Source organism: Antennarius striatus, chromosome 19, assembly GCF_040054535.1.
Source record: "Antennarius striatus isolate MH-2024 chromosome 19, ASM4005453v1, whole genome shotgun sequence".
NCBI classification, from domain to species: domain Eukaryota; kingdom Metazoa; phylum Chordata; class Actinopteri; order Lophiiformes; family Antennariidae; genus Antennarius; species Antennarius striatus.
Genome location: NC_090794.1, coordinates 5,865,123 through 5,888,096, shown reverse-complemented (window position 1 = coordinate 5,888,096; position 22,974 = coordinate 5,865,123). Strand labels below are relative to the sequence as shown.

The window sequence follows — 22,974 nt, the reverse complement described above, 5'->3', positions numbered from 1 at the left end:
AGTGACGACTCAGAGTTGTGAGCTCATGCAGAGGAGTGAAGCTCCAGTCACAGAGTGTTTATCAAAGTTACTCGCTTCTCCTAAAAAGGCTAAAGTGGAGCAGCACGGAAGGGATGGGTCACACGCCGCTGACCGTCCGTCTCTGTTGTGGTTTGGTTCAGGAGAGGGAGGGGGAGGTGATGAGGACAAACGTAATGTAAGCCGTCAGAGACAAGGTGGATGTTGATGGAAGGTTAGGTTTGTGTGACAGATGCTACTCTGACTCTATTAAAGGAAACCAAACAGGACGGTTGACACTGACGTCAGTAAACATTTCATCCTAATCATCACGTTCTGGTGAATGATGGGTCAGAAAACAAGGCTCACCCGGTCTGACCTATGTGGTTGTTTTGGCAGCTCAGCGCTCAGAGTTGGTGCTGAAAGGTCTGCATGAAGAAATAGAGCCGCAGCGTTTATGCCTCATCTTATGGGGGATGGGTCAAAGGTCAATACCCTTACACCAAATATTATTACAGATGTCTTTTATTCTGTTTGTTTTTGGGTGTGCGGGTCAATTTGTTATCATCACTTTTATAATTTTATTATCAATTACATATAATTAAATGAGATGCAGAGATCTTCCATTTGTGCTTAAAGAAAAAAGAGAAATGTAATGAATACTGCCTGAAAAATATAATTTTCAGATTTCTTTTTATTTCTTCTTCTATTTTTATTATTATTTTTTCATCACAGCAAACTGAAGTGTGAGTTGGAGGACCTTTAGCTCTGGTTTCTACTTACAGTAGTTTGTTCAGTGACATTTGGATCTTACTTGAGCTTAATGGATAATATAATCCTGAAATGTTGCATCCAGTAGTTCAGAAATGACATCTGAATGATACAATACTGCATTGATTCTCACAACCTTCGTATTTATGAATTTAAATATAAAGATTAAAGTAGAAGGGGTAAATTTTCTGTTTCCAACTGACTGTAGCGTTTGTCTTTAATATTAAACCATTAGTGTAGATAGGAACAGTGTTTTTAAGCAGCAATAAAACCTTTATTAGAAGAACTACTTATTCCTAACCTTGAGTAGAAATGCTGAGCCATTTATTTCCCCCCTTGTTATTAATAATGTGGTGTTACTTTATTATTGATGACTTAGTGTGTAAGCACTCTTAACTGAAAAAGACAATTCATGTACCTCGTAAACTGTTGGCAGTTTAATCCATAGAGGTGTCACATCTTAAAAACAGATCATAATTGGTGTATTCAAAACTTGAAATACTCAAGTACAGCTATCTGAAAAGTTTACATACGTAGACTAAATATACTCGGCCATGTGTAGGACTGTGTTTAATCGGGACTGGATTGTTCGAGTGCCTCTTAGAAGAGGAGTAGAGTCAAATTGTCTAGTCTGTTTGTCTGGACAGCCAGACTCACACTTGGCAAGAGCTTGTCTCTGTGGAGACATGTGAAGAGTTGCTAACTGGGCATCATCGTTTATTTTCGATCTTTTACGGTTACACCATGTGGCTCTGAATCTTGTGAAAGCTTTTGGGGGGGGGGGGTGCAACCTGAGAGAGTTAGAGGCACAGAGGGACATGTCGTCTATTGAGGTGGCCTGCAGGAGTTTACTTTTGCAGGTCAGGAGGGTGTAAACAGTTCCGGTGCTCCACATCAGTCTGGCATGCAGGGTTATCCACCCCTCCTTACACCCCCATCCCATGCCTGCCCCACTTTTTCTTCCTCTTGATGAGCACACGGTCTCTTGCATCAAAGCTTAGGTTGGCACAGCAGCAGATGACACAATGCAATATAGCTGGACAGCAGCGGGGAGAAATGTAGACTGGAAGAAGAAGCGGCAGTAATAGAGAAAGACTTGTCATTAAATGTAGATAAAGAGGCAGTTAAGTGAGTAAAAAGTCAGACAATGTTACAGGAAATCGGACTGGAAAGGAAAGAAGATAACTCAAATAGAGAAGTAGGTATAATTTCTGTCTGCTACAGAGGCTTTACTAAACCCAGGTCCCATAAGGCCCCCATCACTGAGGTATTCAGAGATATGCCTGCTGCATCAAGAGTTCATAGATTCTCCCAGGAGCAACAGAAGGTCAGCCATGCTCGAATCATCCTCAGGAGTGAGTAGTCTTTCTCTTCTGTTCACTGTGATGCTTTGTTTGAGTTGCTGAAACAATGATTGAGTGCATATTTGTCTTTATCCATGTAAAAATATGTTTGGCGTTTTATACATAATTACACAAAGTATTTTTTTACTTTAAAAACATTTAAGTGGGAGAGATCTTTAAAATTTTGGAGTTGTAATATCAGATGAGATGGATCATGTGGAGACTGTGCAGTCATTGGCTACTACAGGAGCTGAATTTTGCTGGGACAGATGTGAACTACTTCTTTCTTTTATAGCGTAACGAAGGAGTCTTCCTTTGATTGGCTACAGAGCCCTTCAATAGTTTAGCTGGATTCTAGTTGCCGTGCAGGAACATTTCAGAAAGGCAGAAGGTTGGAGTATAAATGTACATGTGAAAGCCACATGTTCAGTGCATCAATACGTCATTGTCAACAGTGTGTATGATACTGTATGTATAGATTAAAGTCATTATAGTGTTTGCCACAGTCATGAATATACAAATAATCAAAGTATAAGCCGCTAATGGAGCCACACAAGGGATTTTAAAGTTATGATAAATAAATATGACAAAACCAAATGAAAAGCTCCAAATAGAAAACACAAGGGAGCATAAACATATATAATATTATGCAGTCTGTTTAGGTTGTGTCTCATGACACAGCCGAGCATTAGCTTGTACAGCATTAGCCGAGTGTGAGCTTGTATCATCAGCAACTAGCAGACGGCACTGATTGATTGGTCGATTGTACTGTACATCATGACTCTCATATACGTTTACTAACCTTGTAGTTGCAGCAATAATCTCAACTGCAAATGATTGTTGGGATTATATCACTATTAAATATGTATCCTCTTCTCCATTTGTTACCATGGTTCATTTTTAACATTTGTTTTTATTCTTCTATTCGTTGATGATGGTATCCTGCAGTAAGTTCCTGTAATTGGACTGAAAGTTGAAGGCATTCACGCTGTGAACAAATCAAACCATGTTTTCATTTGATCTGAACCAAGACCAAACTTGTCCATGGGAGGTTTCACACCTGGATTTCTCATCCAGATCAAAATGAAAAGTCCAAAAGTCTAATTTACAAGAAAAGACAGAGGAGTTTCACTACTTTTTTGCATAAGCACATATTCATCTACAATAAAAATGTAACTTTTGATTGCAATCTGAGTAAATCTGTGTAAAGAACCTTTTATTATATGAATCAACAGGGAACACACACTACATAAGGAATACTAGTGGCACTTTCTATGATTTACACAATGAGGATATTGTAACAATATCATCATACAAATTAATGAATCACAAGATTAGCTGCATCATCCCCTAGTAGAGCTTTTGCACCCTACAGTTTTTTGTTACTTATCCTGAGGTGAAAAAACTTTCCTTATTTTGTCTGGCAGATACTCACTAATGAAAAACATCTCACCGCACAAGGTTTTCTATTTTCAGAACTGAAAATATGTGGTGGAAAGATCATTATCACGGCACGAAAACCCCAAACCTCAACAGTTTCTCTAAAACAAGAACACAACATTCACTTGAATAGCAAAGACGTCATTTTGCCACATCAGCTTTGTGGACAGAGAGATTAAACATGTACTGACACTAACAAGACTTCACTCACTGTAATGTTTTCAACCTTTAACTACTGTAACATTACTTATTTCCCCCAAATCATTTGTCCAATCTAGGATGAAAAATTTTATTTTTTTTCTGGTGACCTGAGCTAAGCTCTATTGAAAAGAAATGGGAATGTGACTGATCACACCTACCAGTACAACAAATTTAGAAACACATTCTTAATAAAATATTACAGATTATAATGGAAAAATTCCAAGCTGAGTCCTTGTCTGAATTTAAATCTCAACTAAATCTTGAATTCCAAATTTGATTAATAGAAGTGGATCAAAAGCTCAAATCCTATATTCATGCCACAATTTTGGCCACAATCTCATATCTGAGGAAAATTATCTCTTCGTCTGGTAGTAACTTGTTTACCAGCGGCACACTCCATCTGTAATGCTCTCCTGCTCCCTGTCGTAATTTATTGGACATTCGCTAATAGTTGTGAATGGCCGTTTCCCTAGAGAAGCTGATGGAGCAGACTTGTGTTCAGCTGCTTCCTCTTCTGCTTCTTTTCTCATTTCCTCCTAATTTCGTTTTTAGTACTCTCTTATTAAAGCTTTAACAATAAAAATATAGACTGTCAGAAGATCTAATGGATGGCTGCAACTGCCTGCAGTGCTCTTCTTCTTTGTTGTTGTCTGGTTGTTTGGCTCATGCATTCAGAGATTTTGGGGGTTTTTTTGTCAGTGGTAGCCCGGTGAGCTGATGATGAGTCATACACTAATGCATAATTCATGGATTGTATTGATTTTCTGAGTCTAAATGATGCCATTGAGCAAAGTAGAGATAGCGACCAAACAGTAACAAGAATATGTTCACTAGTTTATCTTCAGAGTTTAAGAAAATCCTTTGCAGGCAAACATTATTCTGTGGATGAGGTCATTTGTCATTATAATTTGCTGTCGACTTCACCAGCTCCACACAGTTATACAGACATCAGATAGTGTAAGAAAAAACCCGGCCTGTTCTTGAAATCATAAGTAAGAAAGGACAAATAAAAAACTGAGAAAACATCTATTATGGTGTAACATTTTTTGAGTGTTAACTCAGTGTGAAGGTCATATAGCTCTGAAATGGAATTTGATACAATCTGTAATACTCTGTCTATGGCAGACATAAAGAAAGTACTTAAACTACTCAAACGGGAAATAAAACAAAAAAAATGGATGTTACATAATTTACTTTGGAATGTATCATATTCCCAATATGAGTCTTTCAAATATGGCCAATTTATTTGATTAATCAATGACATCATTGGTCTTTGTCCCAGAGTCTTCAGAATTGATTTAAATTCCAATTAATTCTGTTAATTGGAGTTTAAATCATGTTGGGGAAAAAAAGAGAGAAAATAGCCAAAAAATTTGGCTAATTTATTGGACATAAACTCAGATAACTAACTTGTCAGACAGATCAACTTTCTGGAACAAAATGGCATCAAACAAAATAATGGGCAGCTTTTCAATTTGTATTCAATTTGTATCCAAAGAGTTTTACACCTCCTGGTGTGTTTTGGTCCTGATGCTTTGACCCAGTTGTTGTTTGCCTCAGGTCCACAATGAAATCCATCATCTGCTGCGTGTCAGCTCTAATCCCCAGTGCTCCAGTGTTTACCTCAACCCTTAGGCCATCTAATAGGCCAACCCACTTGTTGCCAGGCAGATCTGAAACTATAATGAGAACTTGTTTGTAGGTTGTGTCAGTCTGGACATGTGATCCCCCTCATCAGGAGCCTGTCTGCCATGTTACTGAGATATTGTAACAGGGCAGCAGGTTGGAATCAAGTATCCGGGGTTTATACATGGGGGGTGAGGAAGGTAGAGGTGTGGATTTCAGAATCCTACTGCCCTTCTAGACAGCCTGACTCCCCACAGCACCAAAATAATCCTCCAACATGTAAGACACTACAATGTAGTTAAATAAAATTCAGAAAATGCTGTTGCATTCACACTGAACCAGGATTGACTAATATCTGGGAAAGTCTCCAATATCAGTCAGTGCTAATTTAGGTATTGATGAGTTCTGATCAAGACAGTTCTCCTTGTGATAATACTCATTAAATTTGTCTTTCCTTTTGCTTTACAGGAGTAAGAAAGTTTTTAAAAGTTTCACCTTTAGCATCTCTGTTCAGGGTGAGAAATGAACCAGGAGAATTTCATCATGCTGTGTTTCAAGAGTTCATTCAACAGTTGATTAACTTATGAATAATTTAACATGGTTCTCAGAGGTCTTTGGTCGACTTGGGGTTGTTGTTTTTTTACAGATTTTATAAAAAGTTAAGATTTTTCTCAACTGAATGTTTTGGCCTTATATGTACGTACTTCACAACTTTTTTTTCTCAATCAAAGTACAGCATCGAAATTCATCAGTGAGCCTCAGGATGTTGTCAAAGCAGCAGTCTGAAATTAAATGACTTTTTTTGTTTTTTACAAGATTATGCCTAAGAACTCTGCATTAATCATTTGAGCCCTAAAATCCTAATAAAGTTTGAACTTTGGAGTCTCCACATACTTTGAAATATAAACGACCAGAGAAGTCAAAGCAATGCTGTTCTACAGTAATGCATTCATGGATAAGGTTAACAGAGGGGTAAGGGCACAGGCAGAGCGATAGCAAATGATGAGGAACTTTAAGAGAGCATGAGGCAGTGTATGTGCCAGGTAGCCCATTTTCTTTGGCCATCTCATATAATGGTTATTGATGGAGCATTCCGAACAGACCATAAAACCATTTTACCGGGCTCTGCAGAAACCCGGGTGTCAGCAGGAAGCAAAGGAGATGGGAAAGCCACACAGAGAGCCATTAGCCAGTTACCTTCCCAAAATTGCTGGAAAAATCATCTTTATTTCATCAAAAACACTTAGGGTTAGGGTTAGTATCGCGGTTATGAATGGAAGTCTGTTAACAAACAAACCAATACTGTTTGTTTTACAAGGTTTTTCAGCTTGTTTGATGGAGGGATGTGTTTGAAAGGGAATTTGGTAGAGTTTTAGTTAAGAGTGGATCCGGTATTTTTTTCTCCCGTATTTTTTACCATTTCTTCACGCGGTTTTGTAACATTTTAATTACACAAAAATTACTTTTCCATAAAACTTTGTGGGGGTTGTTGCCTTGGGCAGGAACTCTAAGCAGATGTGTGGGGATTGCAAGCCTTGGCTGAGGTATGAACTCTGCATAGTGCCATTCTACTTTAATACCAGATCCACAGTTCTCCATGGAGGCCTATACAGTTACACAATGCATCACATTACTATTACTTTAGGCAGTGTTCAATGAGGCTGATGCAGTGGGATTAATGTATGCACCTCATCCAGATTACCTATAGCATTGCATTTAGTTTTTCAGTTTGGTATTGTATTTGCATTTGCTATTTTGGTCCCACACTTAAATAACAGTCAAGAACTTATCCTACATACTTCTTCATTGACTATGTCCTTCTTGGCAAACACAATTACAAGAATTTGCTATTCTGTCATTCAGATGATGACATCATGACCCAAATAGGATACAAGATGTGGAGTCTGACTTTTGAGAAATGTGCCTCCCTGTAATCCTGCTATTCTGCTTTTTCCAGGCAGTCTAAATAAGCTTGGCTGTGGACGTATGTCTTACAGTCAGGTTTACTTTGACACAGTGCAGACAGCTGGAATTTCCTTTTGCATTTTTCCACAGGAGTCTGTCTGTGATTGCCATGTGTGTGTGTCATTCAGCTGTGTGAAGTGTTACTGGCATCAGTTCCCACTGGAGTTCCCTTGTACCCTTAAGAAGGGGTGTACAGAAAATTGATGCTAACTTATAGAGATTTGTTCAATAGAATGCAGAGGATGTATTGTAGCAAACATAACATGCATGTTTTATAAGTCTATGGCTTCTGCAATAGGTCAAAACATGTGAAGTGACTGATCAGCACAGAGGAGTTGGGCTAACATAGCTAGCTAGCCAATGGTCTAATACCCTGTAAAGTAAACAAGTCATCTATTATTCACAATAGAGAAATGCTGATCATCACCAACAGTATACTGTATGTACTTCCATTAATATTACTGACCGTGAGTCATATCTGGACCTTTTTTGACACTTTGCCAGCTATGTTGTTTTTCTTAGCGCTTAATCAAACTTGTACTAACGGAGATGTTTTTGATTTATCCACCCTACTATTTCAATATTCTGATTTACTTTAGCCATTCATTCTTAAATTTAAATATCTCCACATTGCCAACATCTCCACCTGTCTGCAGCCGAATTTAATGTTACATCACAAAGTGGCAGTGGTATTGAAGTGTTATCGTAAGTGGAAGAATGAGCAGAAAGACCTGAAGCCAGATACAGACATTGGTATAATGCATCCCTACCACCAATCGTGCATACTCATCATACTTTAAGACGCTTTGGATGAAGTATGGGCTTCATGCATTATTCATAGTACCTTTACTTCTTGATGTGTTGTCCTCAAGCAGAGTGATGGATGGACTTGTGTCAGTAGGAATGAAGAAAAACACCTTGACCTCTGGCCAGGTGACAGGGTCATATCTTTACTTACACAAACACCGATGGATGGCAGCTCTGATGACAGCTTGTTTCTCTCCTTGTAAAATAAATAACCCACTGCGTCCTTTAGGGTTACCCTTGTCTGCTCATCCATATGAATGTACATTTTATTTATTGTTGTCCTAACCAAACAAAGAAAACCAATCCAATCAAAGAAAAGCACTGTATCATTCTTTTGTTGCTCATTACACAGAGAATACCTGAATGCTGTCAATTTCCATTTTTTAATATTGTAGTATCTACATTGAGGTTACTGATGCATGAACGTTGCCACCACCATGAAATTATCTGCATAACTTTCAATAGTCTGTAAGTTGGAAAATATTCTATGATAAAGATCCCCTGCTGATTTTTAGAGCTTTCACTACAAGCTTTCACTACAACCCTAAAGTACTGTTCAGTGATCCCTCGTTACTCGCGGTTAATGCGCTCCGGGAACCACCTGCAAAAACGAAAGTCCGCAATATAGCGATGAACTATTTATTTTATTATTTAAAGTACAGTAATTTAAATGTTTATGAACCCTCCCCATACTGAAAATAAACCACCTTCAATCTGCATTACCATTTCCCACACTGTAATAGACTTTTAAAGCACTTTCGTTGATGCGTGAATGCACGAGGGATTACGGTATCTCTGTTTTCCCACTAAACTGCTCAGAGTCCTCCAAAGTCACTCCGAACCATTTCATCACAGTGCTGCTTGATCAGAATAAATCATGTAAGGAAAAGGTTTTTATGGGAAGCGTCAAACGACACACACACACACACACACACACACACACACACACACACACACACACACACACACACACACACACACACACACACACACACACACACACACACACACACACACACACACACCGGTACAGTTACACTTTATGAATAATAGATTGGATCCAGGATGGACAATCTGGCCGACCAACCCACCACGTGGAGTCCTACTGTACCACTTCCTCTCTGTCTCTCTCTCTCTCTCTCTCTCTGTCTCTCTCTCTCTCTCTCTCTCTCTCTCTCTCTCTCTGTCTCTCTCTCTCTCTCTCTCTCTCTCTCTCAGGCTTTGTTTCTCTCCGTGTCTTATCTATTTAGCCATCTTTCTCTCATTCTATTTCGGTCTCACTGTGCCTTTTGTTCCCTCATTCTTTTGCTCCTCGTTCTTTGTCCCTGTCTATCACATCATCCTCCAGCTCCTTCTTTCTCTCTCTACTTCCTGTGTTCTCCAATCCCTCCCACTCTGCATCCCTCCCTCTCCTCATCCTTTGTTTCCATCAGTTAGAATCTATTGGAGAACTGGCACAAAGAACAACAGGCATGTCGGCGTCATTTGTAAAGGTGTACCGCCGGGATGTTAAAGCCTCAGATTACGGAGGATAAAGAACTTGGCTCTGGCAGAAAAAAAGGGCTTTGTGTTTTGTTTATTAAAACTTTCTCTCTTTTCTTGGTGGAAATTCATAAGCATCACATTGAGCGAAGTATCAGTGTGGAGGATGCGGGGCTGAGGCACAGGAAATTGAAAGAAGAACCTCAGAAGACTGAGCTATGGTTTTGTATGTGAGCTCCCAGGATTGCAATGGGGGAACTGGCACCGGGGCGGTGGTTGCACTGAGGCCTGGCAGTGTGTCAAACGGGACCCCACATGGACTGTGGCGTTATGTATGCTGCCAAAGGAGGCCCACATTGACGCGGACTTCATGTAGGTATTAAGCAGCAATAGAACAGACTACTGTTAGTGAAGATCCTGTGGGAGTTATTGTAAACAGGAGCTGGAAAACTTTATTGTTAGAATCTGTGTTCTTAACCTTGCCTCTGACTGCTTTTGTCTTCTCCTTATTTTATTTAATTTATTTATTTGGAGCTATTATCTGCTTTATCCTCCTGCTGAGGAAAGGAGATATGACAAACACTCTCCTTCCTTGAGGTCTATTTTAGTGCCAGATAGTGAAATCTTGACTAAATAATATAGTGAAGTACAGCCCAGATTCTCTCTGTCTGTCTGTGAAAAGCTATCTATAGCAGTACTTTGAGCCTTTCTCTGCTCTGTGTGTCTTCTCTGTTTTATCTTCCTTCCCAGCACTGTGTCAGATAGCATGTTTGGGAAGTGGCCAAGCCTAAGTGCTGCTGTTTGTGGCTAAATGAATCAATTCCCTTGCATTTGATGAGAAAGGAACATGACAGTGTCTGTCTCTAGAAGAAAGCTTCAGAGTTGGTGGGTTCACTTTAATTGCTCAATTAAGATGCCACAAAAATATTATTTTTGTTGTGAAATGGTGACATAATAAGAGAGTAATTAAAAGCTGATTATAATATGAAAATGAGGCTTTGAATGTAAGGCCCATTGATCTGATCTTAAACCGTAAAATCTTACAAGATTGCGATGTCTATTATTGATGTACATTATACAGTATGTCCTTGTCATTAATTATTCAGTAATATTGACAGCTTTTGGACTCTTGACGTTTTGGTTGATCAACATATCATTTGTATTCCTTGAGAAGATGTTATTAGATATAGTATTCATCAATGCTTGTTTTGTCTGCAATTCAGTCTTTATTCAGTTTGTTGTAGCAAAAATATTTCTCCTTGAAAGTATTATGACTTCCCAAATTAAATCATAATATTAAAAGAAATTAAATTAGCCCATTGAAAGAAGTTTAACCTATACCTTTAAATAAAATAGTTAAAAAGTATAACATCATTTTATGAATTCCATTGAAGGAAGGCCGTTAAAGAGGTGCTTCTAAGGGAATATCTGATTTAATGGCAGCGGTGGGACTGATGCCAAGCAGCGATTGGCACTAGAACTGGCACAGCTGTCTCAGCTCTGAATGATGTAGGATAACTATTCTCTCTGGCACAAAGGCATCGTCCAGATAAAAGCTATACAAATGTGATACTCGAGCCACATGAATAAGCTCTGTTCAAACTAGGAGATCAAGTCTTTGTATTCCGTCAGTGGTTCCCAAATGTAGTCATGTCTGGGACCTTGAAACTGGAACAATTAACCTAGAATGATAAAACTTTGTCCTGGACGTGATAGAATTTTGCTTTGAGATCTTTTTTTAAAGAAAGTGTTTGAAACCTTCATCAAAACGTGCCTTACATTTGGTCTCAGGGTTAATTATATTTTTGTTACATAAAAAAAAATGTGTGTGTGGAAATCTTGACATTATCCTCAAGACAGATGCCTGTTAAGTGTTGCTGTTGAGTCATCTCCTGGCTGGATGGTTTCCTGACAGAAACATGGCTGGACCTCCTGAACGTTGCATCGACGCACGCCTTCTCCTGAGTGTTTGCTTCTCAGGAGTTCAAACAAATCTCACATAAATATTGAAGTCACAGCTTGCTGTATTTTATAAACAGTGCTGTCAGACTCCTCTTTGCTGACCCACTTTTTGCTTTGCGCCCTGTAGTACACGCCCAGAGAGACGTCTGCTATCTATCAGTGAGGAATCCACATTGATGAAAAACAAGACACTTCATTATTACAGTTTTTGCAGCCTGAAACACAAGTTATCAAGTGTTTTTCACCGTGTGTCATGAGACATCTCTTGTTTTAGGCAGTACTTTCTACTTAATAACACTTTCATGTTGGTCCAGGGCCCCATGCTTACTCACCAGACTGGATTTTCTGTGCTGACTCTATGTGTTTCCAGTAAGTTGTAACAAGCGAAGGTCACACCAAAGGAACACATAGGGCATCTTTGTATGTCTTTATGTGTTCGTCTCAATTTCCATCCCAGATGTTCATCTTTGTAGCCTTTTGTATTTGTCTGGACAGTCACACTGTTTCCAGAAATATAATTTTCCTGTCTAATGTTAAGACTTTCAAGACGACTTCCAGGATTTTACTGGTCCTCTGTGATTTTAGAAAATTCAGCATGGTATCAATGTGGTTCATGTTTTGCAATCACTGGTTCAAAAGTTTGGTTCTGTCGAGAGAGTGAAGAAATTCAACGTCTTTGTTGTCAGTCCGGACAGCTAACACCTGGCTTAATGGTAAATGTAATGTGTGTGTTTTTTTGTATGTGTTTGATGCACAGACACAGGCACGTCGCTCCATCTGTCCCTGCTCAGGTTTCACAGAAAACTTTGCTCATTAGGAGTGAATTAGACAGCGACGTCTGGATCCGTCTTGTTCTTGTGCCAAAGGCCAGTGAAGCTACACCAGTGTGTGTCTGCAGGGTTTAGAGTTTATCCCATGACTGACCACAAAAATTTATGTCAAGCTTGATAATTGACCTTTTTGGAATTCTTCTTTGTTTCTTGTACTTGTACTGGTAACTATAAACTGGAAAGAACAATAGAAGCACCACTATGTTTGTTTCACGGTTGACATGCTTTTCCATCATAAATTGGAACAGTTTTTAAAGTAGGAACTCTGACAATTTAAATGCTGACATTCTTATAAAAGTTGAGGTTATTTGCTTCTAGAGTTGTTAATTGATCAGTAGTCAGTAGACTAGTTAGTCTACTTTAGTCTCTGTGTGCTGCAACTAATGGTACACTTCTTTATTTATTAAGAACATACAGCCATACCAAAGGTTTGTCTTTTGACAGGGGAAACATGCATTTTGTCAGGAAATCTTGTGATATGATCAGCTTTCTGAATGTGGATGATTTTTATTGTTTTGTTTATGAATGTTTTATTCAAAGAACTGCGTGAAAAGTCATATCATTAATTACTAATGTGGAGCTTCCTATTCGTGTCGCCCCCTACAGGCCCAACATTGCCTAGACAGAGTCCGCAGGTTCAGAATGGCCCTACACAAGAGGAGATGGACCAGCAGAGAAGGTAAGAAACACACACACACACACACACACACACACACACACACACACACACACACACACACACACACACACACACACACACACACACACACACACACAGTAGAAGAAAAACAGTAGGTCTCAACGGTTTGAGAACATTTTAGTGTGTTCGTCTTGTTTTCATCCATCTCCCCATTTCTTACTTGTCTTAGATTTATTTCTACTTCATAATAAACTTCTATTCACAATCAATCTGGTGGTATCTCACACAGACTCAAATACGGATGTACTTGACTGAAACAGTGTACACTCCAGTTGTTTTTCTTCCCCATACAAGGTTAGTCTTTCTCTCAGGTAATAATGAGGCTCTGGAGCAGCACACTCCAACATCCACTCAAAGAGAACTGTATTAATGGAGGCCAGCTGCTGGCCAAGTTTTCGATCCTTTCCACCAGAAATCTTTAATTAGAATGAATTGCAAATGTTCACACAGCAGGAACATGGACACAAGCTGTTTGAGCGTGCTAACACACAACTTACTGCTGGATACACACATATCTGGACACAGTGACAGCTGTAAAACTAGCCAGGGATGTGTCATGGGCGTTTTCAATCCAGTGGTAGAGATGGAACATTTTATATTCACCCACTCTTGCAGGACAAAAACCAATTGAAGTGTTAGTCCTTATATCAATATCTTTATTTAGATATAGAGACAAGGTGAAGATATCAGGTCTAGGATATCATGAGTCAATACTATTACTTTGAAACTACAACCAAAAGTCCTTCATTTTGTGCCTAACGGACTACTTAAGCAGTTCTCTGACAGCTCGATGTACCTCCTGTAGTCTGACCGGTGATCTGCTGTCAGCTTTATGTGATGGCCTGTGTGGAGGTCATGTGGTGTGATGGTGCATCCACTCGGTTGAAGAAAAGAAAAATCTATAAAAGTATAACTTATTGACTCATTGTCTCGTCTTCAGGGGTTGGAAAGCTACTTTCAGAATGAACTGGGCCACTGGAAAGAAACGTTACCCAACCACATTTTCTGAATTCATTAATTTTCTGTGGGAATCGTTGGCAGGACAGATGTGGCCACCAATTGACAGTTAGTGGTATGTGGGATGGAAAAATAATCATGGAGGTTACAAAAAGGGATGGACTCCTATTCTGTATTTTGTTTTACTTTCTCATCAGTGATGTGATATTAGTATTTGACAGTCAATGATATACATAGAATTCAAACACCATATTAAGTGGTGGCCCATATTAACATCTGGCCCTTGGGGGCCAAAAATATGGCCCGTGAACAAAACTGTCCAAAAATGTAAAATGTGCACTGAGGCAGTAGCATTCTCTAATGGAGCATGACTGCTGGAGAAGTATTGAATTCCAAATGTGAATCAACTGAAGTCAGCACCACATCGTAGAAGCAAGGCTTTTTCCTGCACCACTGTTTTTGTTTGGTCGTCCTTTTCAGCGACTGATTATCCGTGATTGATCTGGGTCTGAATCGACCCAGCTGGAGAGTGGCACCAGGTTCAAGATGTAGATTCTCCCTGGACATGTCTAAAGGATGACACAATTCATGTTTTAACATTCTGTAATCTCTTTTTTTGTTTCTCTCCCTGTCTCTCTGTCATTCACACACACAGAAAAGCATTCTTCAGGTGTGAGTCAGAGGTTCTTGTAATTCTGTTTGAGGTGAACTTTGTACGTCTGTGAGAGCCTGATGGATGTGGCTGCCAGCAATCCCTCCGCTCTCCTTCCTTTCCTTCTTCCTCCCCCGTTTTTGCTTTCTTGGTTTTACCTCTTTGTCTCTGTCTGTTTTGATTTGCCTGGCTCTCCCTCTCTGTTCCGGTCACGTGCCGTATTTAGCTGGAAATGACAGACAGGCAAGAGCAAATCGGCGACTGAGGTCATCTGCTGATACAGAGGCCAGTATCAGCCTGGTTTTTGAGAGGGAGGCGGAGAAGTGAAGAGCAGAGTGACATTGGATGAAGGAAGTGAAGAGGGTCATGGAAGGACAGGAAGTGTACAAATTAATTAGAAACAGAGCCCGACTGCATCTTTAAAGGAAAGCGAACATGCTTTAGAGGGTGATGGTGTGTGTTTTCTCCCTCAAACATACAGTACATATTACTGCACACTCCACAGGTTGCTTAACTGTCTTCAGTCATTCTGATTCCCACTGGATTGAATCCAAAACTCCCTTCTTTGTGTTGTAAATGTGTTTCTGACTCCTGTTCCCTCCCTCCCCCTGTTGTCTGTCATGTCTTTACACAGCTGGACATTTAGAAAACACTGTCCAATGTCACAGCTAATGCTTCAACCGTCTCACTTCATTTAGCCGAGGGTCCTTTCATCAGGATTGTGTGCCACTCCTGCGGCAGGAGGGAGAAAAAAAAAGACGTACGGACGAGTGTTCACAAATGGGAATGAGAGGGATGCTCCTGTTGCTGTTCCTCGCTTCATTAGAGGAGATCAGTTTACCAATAATTGCAGCATTTCTTTTTCGCAGTGACACCACACATCATCAATGTGGATCATCAATCTCCACTCTATATGAGGAGTAAATAAGGACATCATCTTTAGAAAAACTGGAAAATTCAAATCGCTCTCTGATGGGATTTTCTACTGGGTCGAATGAGAGAAGTCAAATCTGACGGACATCGGCCTCTCTTTCCTCCAGCTCCTCTTCAGTCTCTCCTCTGATGCACTTTAATATTGAGGTGTGGATGGATGAAGAGGAGGAGGATTACATTGCCGCATCAATGATTGATGGACGTGTTTTCTGCATGAACAGGTGGATTTATGGACTGAGGGAAAGAGAGCAGATAGCCCACCTGTTCGGTAATGCAGGGCACTACCCTCAGATTAAAAAGACATGAGCTGGAAATAATAAGCTGCGGTATAAATAGCTGTGTGGCGCGTGGGAGCGAGGGAGTGTGTGTCAGAGGAGAGAGGAAATGTGTGGCATAGTGTTGAATGAAAGAAATGAGATGGAGGCAAAGCTTGTGAATGTGTGTGTGAAATGTGTTAGCTGTTAGCGTTTACTTTAATGTCCAGGGGGTGAAAATGGCAACAGCTGCTGAGGTCAGGATACCAAAATGGATAGACTTCAGAATTCTCAAATGAGAAACACAGTTTTTGTTCATACTGCATAGCTTGGATTTGATGGCAGTATTGGGTTGTGTTATTAGGACATGTGGCACATTGATCGTACTCTTGGGTCCTCAGTCTAGCAGATCCATATGGTCTATGTAATCTCCTATCCAGTCAGGCAACATTTCCTGGTTCTATCAGCCAATCAGGTGATCTGCTCAGTTCTGTCTTACAAATGTGCCCGGGCTCCGATGTCCCCATTGCTTTGACCAACTTGCCACGTGGCAAAAACAGAACGTGACATAATTTTTGCTCAAGATTTCATGTTCAACCAGACTGCAAAATAATAATGGCAGTATTGCAATGTAAAATCAAATATAATTGTTATTTAATTATCTCTGTAACACTTGCATTATGTCGTTCCCTCCAGAAGTCCACAGCATATCCACTACTGTAGGTTAATATTCCCATAATATGCAGCATGTTATCGATACAAATATACTGTGGTTCAGCTCGATAAGTGACGATGACTGCTGTGTGTTTGTTGAGCTACACAGAGTCATGAATGAAGACACGACGCTGGTTTTCATGAGATTACATTCAGGATTCGCCATCTCTATGTCTAATGTTGTTGATGGTGATTGTAGGTAGACTGGCTGCATCAGTGTCAGGTTGAGCAAACATATCATGTTGTGTGTGGCGCCACAATGTGTGTCCCAAGATAAAACTGTCCCCCCCCCTTCGTTTATAATCGATCTGTTTGTGTGATAAGGGATTGTTTCTTTTTACATTTTCTAATCAGTGAGTCAGTGACACTGAATCTTTAAGACCTACTTCAATTGTAGCACTTAATGATTGCACTCCTGGCTATTAATCTGAAATAATTAACTGGTGCCTTAGTATCTTTGCCATCCTTTGATCCCCATACCTCTTACTATACTCCCTGCACTACATTATTTGCATTTTGCCGATGCAGCCTTTCTCTTTTATGTTTCTTGGCTCTCCGTTTATTAAGATGTTTCTAGTTGTACCCTGAATCTTCTCTGACTTTGCCTCGGAGCAACTCTGTTATAGTAAGTTATTATAACAGGACTGGAACATGTGTACATGTGCATACAGTATATGTCAGCATGCAGGGATTCAGGCTGTGCCACCACCCACACTCTCAGCAACGGTTTCCCTGGCAACTCTTGTTGGGAGGGGAGTAAGATGCCGATGGAAGTGTACAGCAGGAAGCTTTTTGCAGCTTTGGATCTTGTGACGTTCTCCTGCAAAGCAGAGAAGAACCCGGATGGAAGGCTAACCTGCTCCAGCTGCACCTGTCAGAGGCAGTTAAAGCAGAGGGATTCACGTGGAAGTCAGCGTATTTGTCCCGTGATAAAATTCAGAAAATAACGCTGTTTCTGAACTTTTGATATACTTTTTGCAGTGAAAGTGACAGGACATTAATCCAGCTGACCACAGTCGTTTTACAGCTATCTGTCAAGCTAACAGGAGGTCACTGCATCACTCGACAGGTTTTCATGTGCACTGATGATGATCATCAGTGATGCGCCACTCAAAAACTGACAACAGCATTTTTCATGGCTGTTAATCATTTTCTGTCAACCTCATTTACAATTAAAATATTTGATTTTTTTTAATCTAACAGTGTCGGCGAAGCTAGTAGTGTATGCAGCTAAGTTGAAATTTATTATTATTCTTTTGATGCAAAATATTTTATTTTTCTTCTCTGTCCTTGCATTTATATACTGTCTTTTTTAACTAATCAATGATAAGTGACTACATTTAAGTTTTATTTCAAGAAATTCAGAAAGACAGTTATTTTTTCATACTTATATTTGACCTAAAATTGTGATGAAGCTTCTTTTTTTTTTCAGGGTAACTCTCTTAGCAGTCCGTTTTTTGTTATCTCCCTGACATGAACCACATTATCTGAGTAGAACTCTGTTTCCTTAAATAGAATTAAGCTGTCACTGTTCTCAAATAAAAGAAGGCATTGGTCCAAAAAATAAAATAAATAAAAGTTTCTCTCCATTGAACATATGAAAGTTTAAGAATTGGAAAAAGTGTAAGGATCTAGACACATTTGTCACTTGCCAGAGAATGATTGAATCATTCATTCCTGTTTTGGTGAAACTAGCTGGAAACTGTTAAAGGAAGGCTAACAGTATTAAGTTGTATAAATAAATAAAAAGCTCTCCCAAAATGACTTCATTCTAAACTGAAACCCTGGTCTTGTGCCTAATGTGGACTCAATATTAATGAGTAAATCTTGATATTCAGAGTACTCTTGCTGCCAAATGCTAAAGCTATCAACTATTTCTCACAGCAGACATTCTGACCTATCACGTAGCAGGAGCATCGCAGGTGGAACCAATCACGCCAAACCTTCCTGTGCAGCACTGAGTGATGTTTTTGAATAACATGTGTTTGACAAGCCAACATATCTGCAGTAAAAACGATTTAATCAGCTTCAGTTTCACTCTTTCATCTGCTGAAGGTTTGTTGGCGTTTAAATGTGGCAGCAGAACTGAGAGTTGTTGCTATGTTCCTGAAGCGGAGGAGAAACTTTTAAAATATTAAATATCCAACACAGTTTTGTGCCGAGACATTCTTTCTGAATAAATAGTGACTGTGATCAGGCTGACTGTGAATCTGCGCTTCCCCTCACAGGGAAGTGTTTTCTCCAAAGCTTGTGTGACATGATCACACAACGTCAACTGCGTAGTATTCCTGTAAGTTTCACCCTAAAGAGCAACAGACTCGCCGTCCCCTGTGTGTGATCTTTACAATCTCACACACACATATACACACACACACACACACACACACACACGGACAGACATCCACACACACCTCAAGCGCTCCTCTCCAGACTGCTTATTTAAAGTGTGTGTTCACATTGTTTTGGAATGCAATGATCTCCTGCTTAGGGGAATGCTGTGTGCGTGTGTTGCATTCATAAATTACATGCTGAGGTGTGTGTGTGTGTGTGTGTGTGTGTGTGTGTGTGTGTGTGTGTGTGTGTGTGTGTGTGTGTGTGTGTGTGTGTGTGTGTGTGTGTGTGTGTGTGTGTGTGTGTGTGTGTGTGTGTGTGTGTGTGTGTGTGTGTGTGTGTTCTCGTGCAGCTGGAGATGCCCTACTTTACCCTTTCTGGAAAAAGAACCAACTGGTGCCAAATGTGGTTGATTCTAATCCTGAAGCAGCTAATTCACTGCCTTATTGTCCTTTCAGGGTGGATTTGGCCCAAAGTTTAAAAAGCCTTTTAGACATCAATCAACAGCAACACATCCATTTAACTACAAAAAAGAAACAACTGGATGTCAGTACAGCTTAGGCTGCCTGTCACCAATTCAGTGAGTCCACCCTCTCACCACGCCGATGGTAAATGGATGGAAATGAGTTGGTGCTCAACACATTCTCCTCTGGAAAGTGATGACATGGTGGCTGGAAGGTTAGCAGCCTGAGAGGTCACAGGTACGGGGATGCTGACGTGGAAAAACTCGTTCTCTGGAGGTCTGAAGTGACTTGGAAGCAGCCTGGTTTCACCAGCCGCAGATCAAGACACAGAAGTTAAAAGTTATTTCCTTCCTCACACATTATAAGCAAAGATGGTACCTATTGGGATTTTTAACATTTTTATTTTTCTGGTTTGGAGATGAACGCTCACCTTTGGTTATTTTGGGTGTAGAGTCCAGAGCAGAAAATTAAAACCCTTTTCACCGACTTGGGACACACTGTGCTTGCACACCGACCGTGTGCATGAATGGTGCCTTTTGCTATTTAAAAATATTTGGGTTGTCCGTGTTTCCATGGCAACAGCATATACCTATTCTGAACAAAAAAGCAGCTTTTTTTTTTTTTTTGAAGAATATCATGTAAACTGTGAATCCTTTTCTGCACAAAATGGGAAAATCTTTTTTAGCTCTCATTAGGACAATTTATTTTCAACTGACTGCTAAACTAAAAGCTCATATTCATGCAAACGCACACAGCTAAATGCAGCAAGTGTTGACGGCCGTGGCTCCTCTACGCTTCGCTCTGACTGAACATATATTACTGTTAGATTGCATCAACTACAGCCCTCTTTTAAAGCCCCCCCCCCCCCCCAGGATTTTGTATGTCTATCCGATTGCCCGCCTGTGCCTTTTCCTTCATTGCTTATGCCATATTTAATCTTTGTACTGTCCTCTCTAAAAAAGACAACAACAACAAAAAAAAACCAGATCCCTGGCTTTTCATCAATGTCTTCTTCTTCAGCTTCCTCTTCATCCAAACCACATATGGATGTTAAATAGAAAAGATGGCAGGTTACCTGCCAACATTGCTGCTAGACAAATTATAGTAGCTTTGCCAGCAACAGCCTGCCAGCATTTGGCTGCTGGCTACTGGAAGTTCAGCTGTCTTTGCATTTGTAAAAGAGCAAGAAATTAAGAAAAACGTGCAGCCACTGGTGATCCTCCTGTTTGGACTGATTTTACTTCCATGACGCTGTTGCATCATGAGCTGTATTTAATGGGGAAGCTGATTTCTTTTTTTTGCTCTGCAGAGTATCCACTCTGGGACTAATTTGCTATTGGAGGGGATATTAGTGGAGATGAGGGGGGAACCCCCTGATGAGACTGTAAAACCCTCAGAGATGTGACCCTGTCACGCTTCCATTGGCTGTAAATCCAGGTTCTCCCCGTGTTTCTCTAATTACATCAGAGGACCAGAGAGACACCGTGAGAACTGGGGCAGTGTGTGTGTGTGTGTGTGTGTGTGTGTGTGTGTGTGTGTGTGTGTGTGTGTGTGTGTGTGTGTGTGTGTGTGTGTGTGTATGTGTGTGTGTGTGACAGCGTTCCAGACTCATATGTCACACGTATTATATAGGTAACACACACTATAAATCTCCTCCCCATTTCCGCCACATCTTTTGCTTTTGTCTTATTGGTCAGGATGATCTTGAAGTGTTAACAGATGATCCGATCTGAGCCCTGCATCCGTGTCGCTGCTAAGCTTCACTGCTTTGAGAAAATCAACTTAAGTGATGCTCCTGTGTATTCGAATCAATTCAGCCCTTTTCAAATGTTGCCTTTTCAGTGTAAGATTGTAGCATAACGTGTCACAGCCGTTCTTTTAGTTATCTTTAGTCTGATTGGATCAGATTTTGAGCATGAACCTCTTTGTTATAATTGTAGTTGTTGACTCCCTGGTACAAATAAATAACCTGTCATGTAATCACCCCAGACTGACTCTTTGTGATGTCTGAGAAGATTCTCAACACTACCTCGTCTGACACTTTCCTTATGTTTAACTGGAGCGATTTAAAATAATTCCATCTAAAGGATTTGTTCCCAGTCACAGCTTCCACAATCCAGAAGTACTCACAGGACGATAGCCAATCATACTTTAGTAAAATGGGGAGTCGCCACCTAATAACCCCCGTTATCTTTCAAGATTTTGATTGGGCTGTTAACCTCTCCTCTCCTGCTTTCATGAGTTTGGCGTGATGACAAAGCGTGTTTGTGTATTTAACATGATGACAGGGAATCTGTCTCTGATTGGTTCGTCACAGCGGCCTCAGGCGGGAGGTGGACCGTTCCCACAGCTGAGAACATCAGCAACACACCGTCTGTGTGGGTGTTAACCCGCTGGTCCAAACACGTCCTGAGACGTGTGTGTCACCAGTGAGCCAACCTTTGTGTGTGTGTGTGTGTGTGTGTGTGTGTGTGTGTGTGTGTGTGTGTGTGTGTGTGTGTGTGTGTGTGTGTGTGTGTGTGTGTGTGTGTGTGTGTGTGTGTGTGTGTGTGTGTGTGTGTGGGAATATGTGTGTCACCACCAGTGCAGATGGAAGCAAAGGGAACGAGTGTTTGCATGATGCAATGTTTATGCTGATGACTGACTTTTAGCGGCTCGTCAGCTTTCTACACAACAGCATGAGTGAGAGCTGACAACCTGATGGGATTTGATACCTGTGTGTGTGTATGTGTGTTTGCGTGTGTTGGCTTTAGCCCCAATTCTCATCATCTCTCATCTTGTATAATCTACGAAGAGAATGCTCGCTCATTTGCAGTCAGCGCTGTAGCAAGTGATGGGACAGTCGGCGCCTTCCAATAAAATGAAAGATTTCCTGGGAACCTGACAGATTACAACCTCCCACAGTTTACATCTGCTCTCCCATCACACTCACTCTATTATCTATTAATTCAGTCACAACACACCCCTTGTACTATTTATTTGTTCATACAATTCCTTTACTATAACTGTCAGTCATTGTCAAGAAGCAGCGATTGTGCTTCTCAGTCATACGTCTATCAGACACTTTATTTATGTGAGTACGAACTGGTTTAAAAAGTTTGCTCTCTGTTCAGTGTACTACCATTTTTGGAGTTTTGCTTTTCCTTTATAAACATTTTTTCTACACTTGGCTGCTGTTGGTGCGTTTCCCCTATTTTTTTTTTTGTTTTTTTGAAATAGGTGAAAGCTGCAGTGACATTTCCATCCAACACAACACTGAATATCCTGGCAGCTGTTCTTGTTTATGTCCTGCTCTCATTTCATCTCACTGGCTCCTCTAACAGCAGACTAGTTTTTCCCACGGGGATTTCTCCAGATTTTTGCATCAAATCTCAACAAAGAAATGGCTTCAATCATTTTCACATGCATGCGGAGACCTCACAGACTACTGAGTGGTTTCCAGCCGACGGTTCTGATCACACACACACACACACACACACACACACACACACACACACACACACACACACACACACACACACACACACACACACACACACACACAC

At 40.4% G+C, this 22,974-nt stretch overlaps 1 protein-coding gene across 8 annotated transcripts in view; it reads left to right on the top strand.

The window, feature by feature from the left end:
- The window catches only part of enah (ENAH actin regulator), a 90,762-nt gene that overhangs the window by 49,764 nt on the left and 18,024 nt on the right, over window positions 1-22,974 (top strand). For all 8 annotated transcript variants that reach the window (XM_068342128.1, XM_068342127.1, XM_068342126.1 and 5 more), the window contains exon 4: window positions 13,031-13,103. In XM_068342128.1, coding sequence (XP_068198229.1) covers window positions 13,031-13,103 — 73 coding nt within the window. The remainder of the gene's footprint in view (window positions 1-13,030; window positions 13,104-22,974) is intronic.